Source organism: Lepisosteus platostomus, chromosome 18, assembly GCF_059453375.1.
Source record: "Lepisosteus platostomus isolate fLepPlt1 chromosome 18, fLepPlt1.hap1, whole genome shotgun sequence".
Taxonomy (NCBI): domain Eukaryota; kingdom Metazoa; phylum Chordata; class Actinopteri; order Semionotiformes; family Lepisosteidae; genus Lepisosteus; species Lepisosteus platostomus.
This window is the reverse complement of record NC_142628.1, coordinates 4,935,885-4,949,338: the sequence shown is the minus strand read 5'-3', so window position 1 is coordinate 4,949,338 and position 13,454 is coordinate 4,935,885. Positions and strand designations below refer to the sequence as shown.

At 38.7% G+C, this 13,454-nt stretch overlaps 1 protein-coding gene across 1 annotated transcript in view; it reads right to left on the bottom strand.

Annotated features, from left to right (window-relative positions):
- Window positions 1-13,454, bottom strand: part of b4galnt4a (beta-1,4-N-acetyl-galactosaminyltransferase 4a) — a 164,345-nt gene that overhangs the window by 15,054 nt on the left and 135,837 nt on the right. The window contains exons 9-11 of the mRNA XM_088611109.1: window positions 7,868-7,934; window positions 1,532-1,675; window positions 701-810 (exon numbers count right to left, since the gene is read on the bottom strand). Coding sequence (XP_088467235.1) covers window positions 701-810; window positions 1,532-1,675; window positions 7,868-7,934 — 321 coding nt within the window. The remainder of the gene's footprint in view (window positions 1-700; window positions 811-1,531; window positions 1,676-7,867; window positions 7,935-13,454) is intronic.

Sequence of the window (13,454 nt, the reverse complement as noted above, 5' to 3'; positions counted from 1 at the left end):
GGATGACATGCAGCATCCAGTTCAGTCCTTGCATCCCCACAACACAACAGATCAGATGCAAAGAGTGCTATGGAATCTCTAATGGTCACGTAGTCATCGAGACCTTGGTTTACTGTCTCATCTGAAGGACAAACCCACTTACACAAGCCTGTCCCCTGTCTCCATACTGAATCCTTGGTGCAAAGTGGAAAGACCTCACCCCTATGGTCCAGCTCCACTGTGTACAGTGGTAGCCTGAATTTCCTTCGAGATCTCCCATCACATGACTGACAGGGCCCAAACTGGCTTATCCTCTCAGATCTGAGAATATAATAGCTTTTTAATGTATTAGTTTAAAACCCTATTAATCCAAAAAAAATACATCTACCTTAAGCTGTTCTTCACATTTCGTCTTTGTTAGAAACATGGATTGCGTTAATTAAAAAAAGATTAAAGGCAAACAATTTCCCCTGGTATCCCTAAATCATGAATATAATAATTAAAATATGTTTTATCGTGAACTATTCTATTCTCTAACATTGTTTGTTCTCTAATTCCATTTCTTAGGAACATCAACAAAGTGTTCATGGTGCAAATCCAACAGCTTGTAGAGCTCTTGGATATTATTACTTTCATATCCTCGGCCTTGCTGGCTACCTGATTTTTATTTCTCAGAAGGCCGTCTGCGTGGAGTGAACTCTCGTGTACGGTAAGTACTCACAAACTGCAGTCCTTGGTAGCGGGCGATGGGGAAGTCCTTGACAACGTATGTGGGGGAGTACAAGCAGGCAGGAAGTATGTTCTCCAGATGGGAGGGGTCTATCATTGGAGCTGCAGGATGACAGCAGAAAAATGAACATTTAACAGTATTAAGCTACATGGAAGGGAAAACACTTACTTGAATGCCACTGGGGGGACCAATAAATAGCACAATGGGTTATGCATAAAATAACCATTTTACATTTAAAATGTGAGCCCTCGTGTTTTGGTGCATGTTTTGAATGCTATATACTGTAAGTTTACCCACTGTTGCCGTTAAGCTTGAGAATGGTGAAATGATGGCACTCTTGTGACAATGTTTTATTTCACAAGCATTTCACAGTTATGCAATGTGTAGTGTAATATACAGTAAACCAGTATGGTAGCATATTTTATATGTTTACTATTTGCTTACATTTCCTTTTATTTAATGTATATTTTGATGATCTACAGTATGATTAAAGCTGTATGATTAACAAAACACTATAGTCTTAAAAAATACATTGCATTTTAAGAAACAGTATCTAGGAGCACTCCAGATGCTATTTCATTTTATTAAATACTTATCAACAATATGAGCAAACAACGCTTTTTTTTCCTAGGAAGACAATTGCTCACTAGTATCGAAGCATAAGTGAATAATTCATAATGGATATTAAAGAGTGTGTGTGCTTCTTAATTCTGATTCTACGGAGCTGACATTGTGACAATGCTGGATGTGAAAATGAGCAGGGCTCACTGGGCTTCATGAGGCAGATGGCTGTTTCCTGGCCACAAGCAGCACAGTACTCACTGCTGAAGAAGGTGTCACGCGGGTCTGGTTTCAGCATGTCAGCACTGTGTTGGCTTGTTGCTGACGCCTCTTTAGCTGACCTGACACGGCTGGCAAAGGTCTGAGGGATGTGACCCACGCTGTTCATCTTTAAGGAGGACTCATCTGAAATCACCACAGAAATTCGAGACACAGAGTTCACAATAAGGCAGAGACGCTTCTCCCCTCAGTAGATTGGATCATCATAATGTTTCTATTTCTAAACATCCACTGTTAGGTGGATGGATCTTCTATTAAACCTCTGAAATGATCTTTCCTGATCAGTAAGTAGCATTGCAATTCTCCAATTGGTAGACATTTCACAGGTGCTGGAAAACATGAGGAAAAGACATACTGTATGTAAGAATGATACCTGCAGGAAAATGTGCTGGGGCAGCTCTGAGCAGCTCAACAAGTAGCAGCACCTGCCCATGCAATGGTTGAGCCCCATGGTCCAGATTAAATTTGCTCAGGCCTGGGCCACTAGCTGACTTTGACTGGGATCGTCCCCAGCGGTTGCACTTGGGCTCCAGAGCTGATGGGCACTTACGAGTTTGCACTACCTGAGCTGATTCAACGAACTGGCAATTAGTATTGGAAGGGTATGAAAATAATCGTTGAACCCTATTTTCAGTACCAAAGTATACAATATATTCTTAAATTTTAACTTCAAATGCTTTCAATCCAAATTTGAATTTACACTGGCAGCATGGTAGTGCAGAGGTTAGACATGCTGCATCATAGTGCTGGGACTCAGGGTTCAATTCCAGACCTGGTGTGCCATCTATGTGGAGTTTCTGTAGTTCTCCACATGTTCATGTGGGTTTCCTCCGCGTGCTCCAGGTTTGTCCAATAAAGACATACTGGGAAGTTAGCTGGCTTTTGGCAAAATTGGCCGTGCTGGGTGTGAGCGTTTGCGTCTCTGTCTGTGTCTGCCTGCTGTGCTATGGACCCCACCCTGTGCCCGTTGCTTGCGGAGGTAAGCTCTGGCTCTCCTGCGGTCCTGAAATGGATGTAATTCTAATGAACTGCATTAGAAAATGGATGTGTGGATTTATATTCTTAATATGACACAAAAATGAGATAGGGTTATTTAAATAAATTTTGCATAGGGAATGTTCAATTTTATTTGGCTGTTTACATATCTCTTACTGGAAGATGTCCTGTCATGCTTAGATGTCTTCCTGGTGATGTTAACACACACATTAACTGTCAGGCTGAATAGTTGAATAGTTATTTTTTTCTTTTTAATTCAACATATAGAGAGTTACTAAAAGCCACAACTGTGACAAAGAGAAAAAGAAACTTCTATGAAGAAAAGAACATTCTTTAAATAACTTATGATCTAGGATTCAGGGAATACGGCTCACCATCTCATTAAAGCGATATAAAGAAAACTGGTTTCTCAGCAGAGTATCAATGATAATCACACAGAAAGATATATTACGGTGGAGGCCAGAGAGTAAACTCAAAGGAATTACATGTACTCAGGAGTACTGTGGGAGATTGCAACTGTATATATGGAGCATGCACTAATGTCCCTCTCTATAAATAACATAATATTGTACACAGGAGTCTAGGTGTTCCACTTCCCTTTCAAAGCATGCTAGCAGGTGCTAAGGGAACAGATCACCTCTCTTCACTCTAATCCACTTAGTTACACCAAGGCATGAGAACAGGGGGAACTCATTCAAAGCTGTTCTTTTTGTTCTGAAATCTCTCTACAAACTGTCTTGCTGGTGTGAGTGGACAAAACGGGGTTTAATTAATGTTATTGATTGGCTTCGAGCCTCGGGGTTATGTGAACAGAAGTATGATTTATGGAGCAAGTCTGGAACCTGATGGAAAAAGATGTGTATAATTAAGAAGAGAGCAAGACAGGGTTACGAATTGAAGGCGACTAAAGGGAGCAAATCAAGCAAAGGCCTTGCAGCACTTTTTAATAGAAAGGACTCTGGTGGAGTAAAAAAAAAGAACTTGGGAGGCTGATGGAGAATCTAGGAAAAGTGCCCTTAACTGGCAAGATCCTTTGAAAAATAATGATCTTCCTACTGCTGTCAGGCTTGTTCCACCAGCTAACTGCCCCTAATAAAAAAGTATATACCCCATCCATTGATTTCAAAGGCCAGGTTTTGAGGAACACCAGACAGTGATCAATAGTGCTGAGCTGAACTATTTCACATAGGTGAGCAATAGGAGGTGAAGAGTGTGTCTAATTAACTGTACAGTGTTCTGCCTTTCTGAACAAGTCTCTAGAGCTACAACATAACAGCAGGAACCACTAACTTCAACAAAGACAAGGATGGCTGATTCTTGGAAAAGGAAGGATTACTGCACCTGGGGAAAACGCAGTCCTACATGACAAAACTATAAGCAATTCACCTCTAAATCAAATTGCACTCTAAATTAAAGAAGCAGCTCTTATCATCTTCATGTTCCAGTTTTCATTTCTGGACTGTTGCACATCCTACTGCCTGTGGTCTCCAGGATTAGCTCAGGTGATTTCCTCCTAAAGCAATACTTATTAAGCTTGGAAACTTTCCAATGACAAACAGGCCTTGAAAAAGACTTCTCGAAGGAAAGCAAATTTTCAAAGGAAAACTGATGCCCCTGATTAAGATCACCGATGGCAAACACAGCGGCAATTTCATTCCCCCAGTATTTCCCTAATATCAAGTGCTTTTTACTCCCAAAAATGTAACTACAGTTAGCAACAAATTATTTCATGACGACTGGACTTTGCAGTCGGTATTACAATATGTCTATAAAGTAGCTTATCGGAAGTGCTTGATAAGTGGCTGGTTATCTTTGGATGTTTAACATGTTTTCGTTTCATAACAGCTGTGCCTGAGAGTCTACAGGAAAACACAATTCACTTCCAGACTCATAAGATGAAAAGGAATTAATCTGTGACTGAATCGGACGCACTTCTTGATAACGGGAGTTGTGACTGAAAATGTGGTGGAGGCTCAGTCACTGAAGGTGCTCTGTAAGAGCTTTGATGGATAAAACCAGACGCCAGTGATTTCCCCCCTGACACGAACGCAGATGTGAAGAATGAGGTGTCGAGGAGGAGCAGCTGTGATCCTCACTGTTTAACCTATTGGTTTTCTCCAAGCAGGGGGATAAAAAGAGGCCGGGTGGGAGACAAGAGGAGACGCCACAAGAAGCAGGAGGGAAAGAACAGAGCAAGAAGAGCAAGCCATACTACACCGACACGACCCTGCGTCTGTAAACAAGTAGAACTGAAGGGAAAGCCACAGAGAGACTCTCTCTGTGACTCTAGGTTCTCTCTTTTTGCACTGATTATCGTTGGTGCTTATTATTCTGAAACTTAGTACTTGAGTGAGCCCTCAAGTAAAGCTTTTGAGTGAAAGAAAGCTGTCTCATCGCTTGGCCTGGTTTCTTCGACTTCCCCATGCTGTGGCGGAGTTCTGAGATCATTTAGCCGCTTACTAACCATTTTGTTATTTGTTATTGTCCAAATGACAGAAAAAGACCCAGGGGGCCCCTATCATTTCAGTGTGCTCTTAATCAATACAAATAATCGCAAACCAAAATTGCAAAACAAAATGGAAGCTTTGCTCAAGACTGGTGGTTCTTACTTCAGATGACAAAATTGTGACAGTTTACACACACACAAATCTTTACTCTAGTGATTGTTCAGACAGATTTGGTGAAAATGGAAAAAAAAAGATGTTATCAATAAGTAGGCCTTGGGACAGTGAAGGCCAAAGCCATTAGGTAAAACTCATTCACGGATTTAAAAGCATCACTTATAAAGTTGGACTAGTCTAACTGACACGTAGGCATAGGATAATGTAACACATCTATTCTCTTTCAAAGGAAACAGCCTCTTAGGTAATTAGCTATAGTGTGACCCTCCACAGTGTATCCATAAGTGCTCAGACAAAGAACTGGTCACACGAGCAACAAGCATCGATTGTGTCACCCTCTCGGGGGACTCAGCCCTCTGTGCCACAATAGTGAGCAGAAGGTGATTAACGATGTGTACATGCTGCCGATACTCAATGCCATAATGAACAATCTGGGGACTGCACAATAGTGCTTCAAGTTTGCTGCACGGGTCCCTGAACCCCAGAGCTTGTTAACTTCAGCTCAAATTAAAAGCAGGGCATTAAAAAATGCCAAACATCACTCAACTCTGGCAATAATTAAAATAAATATCGCAGGTCCCTGGAGCATTGTGCTTCCCCACCGAAGAATTTATGTAAATCTGCAGCAAGGCATTCTAATCCACAGAATTTAGTATTTAACAGAGGGACATTTCTGACACCAAGGAGCTTTAGGGAAACCCGAGGGCAAGCACACCAAATCCAGTGGTTTGAAGCAACATCGTTAGATATTGCAGATCAGTTAAGGTTCTGAATTGAAATGCTGTGACTCCTTTATTATTTACATAAATCATGGCTAAAGAGATACAACCCTTTCAAAATAGGCAAACGTGTCATACTGATGCTTGATTTTCTGTTTTTCATTTCCTGATAAGAGTACTGATTTATTGAACTCTTATGGATAAAAGCAGGTTTATGAAAAGTTCTACTGTATAATTATATAAAATATATAGAAAAGAACACAGAATACGGGTTACAAAATGTAATATTTTAAAGGTTACGTGGATGCATTAATTCAGGTTCTAAATCTATTTACTATATATAATGACAAAAATCAAAGTTTGTTGTTGTACTAAACCGCTCCTTAAACTGTATCAACAACAAACATATCTGTAAGAACATACTGGTTAACATCTGAAAATTCCTTTTTTACATTTTTTTCTGTACTATTTCTCTACAATACTCAATCATCCAGTTTCTAATAACAGTCACACTGGCTGCTGAGGCAGAGATGCATATGGGCAGGGCTATTAGTATAGAGATTGATTAACATGCATTTCATCAAATACACTTTGACTTTATTTACTAATATAACAAATGTAACCAATGAATTAATGCACGCATGAGCAGGGTAAAACGTGCTCTGTATACCCAGGCAGATACAAATCACTTAGAGAAATCAACAGCATTTTAGAAAGAAAAATACTCAGCTAAAAAACCTCCAGTCTCCAAGTGAGATCATGCTGCAAACGAAAAAATAATAAAGCTCCACAGAAATGTGTGGGTTTAATGATAAAAAACTGAAGTACAAAAGCTCATTATAAATCTGAACTGTTCTCCTTTCTCTGCTATCTGGCTTATTAAAATGAAAGTCATTTCAAATGAACTTCAGTACACAGGAAAATTGTGAAATGTGCCACTCTTTAAGAGCAATGTAATTTAGTTTCAATAAAAGTTAACATTCTTTGCCTGGGGGCTCAGCGCTCTATGAACTGAAGCATTGGGAAATTACTGGTATTAAGATTCATATGTTATGCACTGCTTTTTCTGTATTATTATTTTAAGCTTTTGTCTTGTAGCCATTCCCTTTTGCGTTGTTATACTAGAGCGCTTCTGTGGTTTTATTACTTTGTGTTTACAGGACAGGAGGCACAATCTTTTTCACATTTGACCTGGATGCTGCTTACAGAAGAAGAAGCTTCAGCAGAAAAGCATACAACCTCAGCATGCCGATCTTCTGTTTCTTCCCAATTACACTTGAGATTGATTTTTTATTGTAGCATTTTATGCCTTATAAGAGTACATTTTGGTTCACAGAGTCACTTCCCAGCTTTCAGGAATTTTATGGCTGTATTCTACCTTCTGTATACTATATATTATATTTACAGCATTCTGTATGTACTGTATGTTATTTGCCAAATCATATCCAATACACACAGTACATAATCTTATAAAGAGAGAAATTACAAATTTGGAAGTGGAAATAGAGTAAATTCTTGTTTACGAGTTTATAATCAAAGATTGGAGTGTTTTTGGGCAGGTGTCTCAGATTCATTTCATAGCAATATGTGGGGTATGAAGATTAAGTCAATTTTAAAGAATAACTGTCCTGACATCTGTGCTAAAACTATGGCAACTTTCACAATTCTTATTTTTTTTCAAAGACAATTACAGGCACTTCTATACATAGAAAGAGAGAGGATATATCCAACACAGCTATACATGGTGCCTTTGAGCTTACCTGAATTTCACAAAGCATGAAAACTCAGAACAAACTGCCCTGATTGTGTGGTAAGATCTCTGCTCTTTCACTGACAATTTGTATATAATTCTTGTTCTTTAATTTACTCCCTATATTCTTTGGCATCCAAAACTAAACGCAGTCAAAGGTAAAGCTCTCCCTCTGGGAGACCAAATCTCACTCCCTAGCACCCCATCTCCCATTCCCAGTCTGGTGGTTTACCTGTGTACAGCGAGATGTATGCTGAATCAATTATTTCAAACTTCAGGCCTGGGAGAAATGGACGCCACTGAAACAGAGAAAAAAACATACACAGAAAAGTTGATAGATATAAAAAAAACCCCACTATCTTGCTCCTGACTGAAGATCACAGACCAGCTGTTTTCATGTGCAGAATGGTTGGTTGGACAGAAGGTTGAGGTCAGGCCTTGTTTCAAGGTGAAGAAGGTCCCTTGTTCTCCTATTCCTACTGTATCTTCAAGAAGCTAACACTGTGAAAAGCGGACATAATTCATTCCTTGACAGAGAGCTTTCAGGACAGAAAACAGGCAATACTTATTTACACAGGCTGATCGTAGAAGCATGGAACCAAATGTGTTGAACTTATCATTCTGTGATCATAAAGAAGTAAGCTGACATCAGGCACAGGTCAGAGGCAGAAGCAGTAAATATGTTATTGGTGTAATCGGTCATTCAAAGGTATTCCAAGGTATTGTCCAGTACCAAGGGCAATATAGTAACCTTGCACATTTATCCACAACATGAAATTTCTGCTGATCAGATCACATTCTTTATCCATCCAGGAGGCAGGGACAATGAGGTAGTCACAAGTTTAGCCTGGTAGTCACGATGAAAGCCATAATTAGCAAGCAAGAAAAAGTTTCTTCTTAACTTATCTATTTTCTGCTCAGCAATGGTTACTTTCTTCCTAAGACAGAGGAAGTTGATACAAAAACAGTTCAGCAAACACTAATGTTCAACAAATCAATTTATAAGGTGTAACCTCAGCCGTTTTTTAAGCAATTGGATAATTTCTAGAAATTCCCTCTAAAGTACAACTTTTAAATTTATTGGCAAACACTGTTTTGATTTTGCTAGAGCTACAGGCCTATTCAACCCTTAGTACTGTAGATTTAATCCAGAGTGGACATCACGTCCTTGCTCCGGCACAAACCAGAGAGGATCACGTTAAATCATTCTTGCTTCCTACGGACATATTTAAAGCAGCTGTGTAAACCACTGCAGTTTAACTTTCTTACCAGCGATTACTGTACCACCCCAATAAGTACAATTGCTCCAAATATGCCTGGCAGTAACGGTGCCACATCTCATTACAGCAGACATAATCACTGAGGACAGGCCATTTATGGAAAGGGGATCAAATAACAAACACTATTTCACCATACACAAAAGCAGTGAAGAAACAGAGCTCAGAAAAAAAACATCTGGGAAAAGTGATATTCTGATATTGCTTTATGTCTTACCAGTAACATATGCTTTTTGAGGTTTATGTGTTTTTCCTGTCATTCCAGCACCACTTTGTATTGGCCGTGCTAATTATCTTTGACCTCTTACCAGAGAGAGACCGTAGGGAGAAGCATGACAAATGTTTCCAATACTCCCATGTGCTCTTTGATGCACCTGAGAAGCCAAGGCTGTTTGATTTGACTCTTCCCCACAGTGAAAGAATGTGAGTGTCACCATAACAGCTGAGGCTTTTTGACAGTGAAGTGTCCTCTTGAAACGAACACTCTTATAGCCAAAGGGAAGGGCATACAGTAAGTGCATAGAACCAAGCATAAAACAGCAAACAGGACACAGTGTTTGATATGATGGACAGTCAGCTTTCACCACTGGGGTCTCTGTGACCCCTGTGTCCTTCATAGCGATCTGTTAGGAGAAGTATTGTTCAGAACATACAGTATACTGTATACAGTATGTTGAAATCTTTAAAAAGATTCATAGAATCACATTAGAGTAGGTAATACAACAAACAATGAAAATACAGATACAAAATACTCCATTATAGTTTTTTGTCTCGTAATTGCATGTCACTGATTTGAACCAGTGATGAAACAGTAAGACAAACACAGTGCCTGAAGTGGAAGACAGATTATGATCTAGGCTTTTAAAAGGAGTACACCCCATTATCAGATACTGTAGGCAGCACTACCTCTGAAATGAAGAAAAGCCATTTCAGCACAGATTCCCTGATTTCACAGCATTTACTATTCTCCTGATTGCACAGACCTCTTCTTGCTTTTCAAGGTCACCTCATTGGGGGATCAATACATACAGTTCCTCCAAGTTGACAGATTAAAAAGAACTATATACTGTAGCTATTTTGGCACACTTAAGTACTAAGTGACCAGTGGTGAGACTGTATGGTCTATCTTGGCATTATTAAGCCTTATGCAATAATCAAAGCAAAGTACAAAATTAACAGTACAGGAATTCTAATAATAGTAGTTATAATTACTTTGTTAGACTAGCAAACTCATATCATTTCATAATTATGGAAGTGTTTGATATTTCAGACTAGGGACTTAAAAGTTATCCTTTGTTTATAATGCAAAAAGTGCATTAGCATTTAAAAGAATTTATTTAGAAAATGTGGGTGGTTCAGATGTTTGTAAAAGCAGTAGGACTCCATTGAGGCTAAAGTTCTGTTAAAGTGTTTGATAGTCTTTTAATGAGATTCACATACTGTACAAAGTGTTTGCTCTAAAATGAAATATTAGATGTGTACTGTACATTAAAGTGTTCTTGTCGGTCTCCTTGTACTGCATTTGTTCCATCTGTTTGCAGCTATTTGGTGTGCTCATGTACAGTACATACAAATTGTACATAATTACTCAGCCCTTTACAGGACATTAAAGCACAATTATGCATTGCAGTCATACATAGAAGAGAATGACAAGACAGCCTTACACAAATTTCAGCGTACTTATTGAAGAAAATCTGACGATACTAAATATTTGTTTTATACATATTGGTCTTTATTTTAATTTTCTTCTTTAACATGGAGAAAACGACAAAAAATTCAAAAATGGAATACTAGTATTGCAGTTCATTCCTTCTAAAACACAGATCACAGATCTTTACCATAACCTGTGGCTTCATTCAGATCCATGCTCTTGACAGTGATTCTCAGATAATGCTAGTGTTCAGACCACTCACAGAGGGCAGTCCAAAAGAACAGGTTGCCATGGAAAACCTGCTGTCTGCAGGGGTAACCTGTCAGCTTTGTTTGGAGCATTAGCACAAGAGCCAGACAGACTTCATCACTGTCTTGTCCAAAATCGAGAGCTAGAAGCTTGAAAAGATCGGGACTGAAGAAATATACTTTTTTAAAACTAATTCCATATGAAAAACATTTCCAGTGTTGTTTTAAAGCCTACCTTATAAAACATGGTGGTGTAAGATAGCATCCGAGCTTAGTAGAACTCTCTCAAAGCAACTCTCAATGAAAAGAATTTGTTGAATAAATGATTGCCTGTGTTTGCACTTGCTAATTAAATTCCTTGTTTTTCAGTGCAGTTGACTGAGCACTCCTTGTGTCCCTGATGACGTTTGAGGCCTGTAAAGAGAGCAGTGAATGTTATCTTTGGCTCAGTAGTGGTTGACTTAAAAAAACCCTGAGTCCTTTGAATCTTTTCCCTCTGAAAATTGCTCTTTACAGCCTGGTGCTCTCCTGTGCACAGAAACAGTGACATGTTAGCAGCAACTTTAAGGTGAAGAAAACCATACATAGGTTGGGCAAAAAAAAACACATTTGGAATTAATTTTTAAGATAATTATGTATTACTATTAGCATTGTATGCATACAGAAAGATAATCCCTTTTGAATCAGGTTCTACTGAATGTACTATACTGTATCTCAATCCACTGTACCTTTCACTTGGAATGTTCAGGTACTCTTGCAGTGGAACACTTAATGAGATCTCACTGTACACAATGGCTGCAAAATGAATCAGCTTGTTCAAACAGTGACATCAACTCAGAACATATGAAAAGGTTACAAAAAACCATCAAGGTTGTTTGGCTGTCAGTAGCTAATTGATCTCAGCTAGCTTTTTATGACAATAAGGCTGGCTAGCTTTTTCCAGACTACTGCAACCCTTTGTGTAGGTTCTCAGTTTTTAATGTATAGGAATAAAGAGCACAAACTGAGCCGTGCACAGTGACGGTTCTTAACATATTTTGCTAACACTTTTGCTGCCTATTCAAACATTTCAGAAATAGAAAATTTCCAAAAATATTCTATACTGGTGACTGTTGGAAAAATGTTTTCATCTTGAATTATTAATTAAAATTGATAAAATAATTAAAATACATATACTGTTAGTGGCATGCCTTGTTCATTACAGCTAATGCCTTCCTGAAACTTCTCTTATTAACTGGATATCAAAGGAGAGCATCATAAAATCACCAATACTGTGCAGTATACTGTATCTAATGAGATAAGCAGCAGGAACCTGAAAAAGATGGTGCAGTATTTCTGAAGTAGTCTACTTTTTTGCATAATTGTATAGAGTGAGTCAAATTATTACCAACACATTTAACCTCTTAACATTTTAAATGACCTCTAGTGATGCAAAGAATGTTTTTAATATATGGTATAAATAATATGTAACTTCTCTGCCTTTACAAGCATATACTGTAGGTGAAGAAACCTAAAGTTAACAGCTACAGTATTTGTATTCTCTTTGGGTATCTGTGAATTTCTGTTATGAAGATTCTGTGCTATTTATAATATGACTCTTACTGAAGAATAATATCATTTTTCAGGCTTTGGCCTACACATCTGATTTTTTAAAGAGAAGCATTTCAGTCCATGAGTTCCCAGAATGTGTGTGTATTGTCCTTCTAGGGTATACTCATTCTTGGGCTAATGCAAAAAAGCATGAAGAGAACGAGGCATTCAGTCCATTGGTGTTAATGAATTACCGATATTTTCTTTGGATTCTGCAATACCACATTAAAAGTCCTCTCTCTCTCTGTTAACGTCAGTGTTTGGCAAAATGGCTGTACTCCAAGTAAAGGAAAAGTAGCATACTGTATATAATGTTTTCCCAAAATAAAATCTGGGTGCACAAGCATTTTGAGTACTTCAGGCTATGGGTTGAGAATGTGAAAACAGTATAAAGCATATTATATAAATAGACTTAGAAAAAAAACAGAGCACCCCCCCTTAATACAATTTACTGCACTGCCTCCAACTCCCTTCATACTGAAGACTCACCTTAAAATTGGCAAGATAGTGACAAGGAAAAAAAAAGACAAAGGGAAAAATAAACAAAAAAGGGAGAGCAAGCCCTTAGCAAAAGACCATAACAATGAGCAGAGAACACAATGAAGTCAATAGCACAGCCCAGTGAACAAAGCCCTCACAGACCTCACGATAAACCCATACACTGAATGAAACATATGAATCACAGCAGCCAAGCGAGCCTGCCTGACAGCTTGAGGTTTAGCTGGGAATATTTTCGACACAGGCCATCCATCCTCCACAGTTCACTGCTCTGCCCTCATGCCAGGTCACTCAATCGGTGCATTAAACTTAAAGCTTTAGGGTACAGGACCTCGACAGGTCAGTACCAGAGTTTCTCTTTGGAAGAGTGACCCCTTTAGATTCTGTATAAAACTCCTTGTCCCACTGAGGTGAGAAACATCTGCAGCTCTGATCCATACACCTGATACAGGAAAGACACATGGTCTTTTGATTTACATTCTACCCAAGCTCTTTGCGACATACAGTAATTTAAATAATTTTTGACTTGTCTGTGTTATAATAGACGTTTGAGTA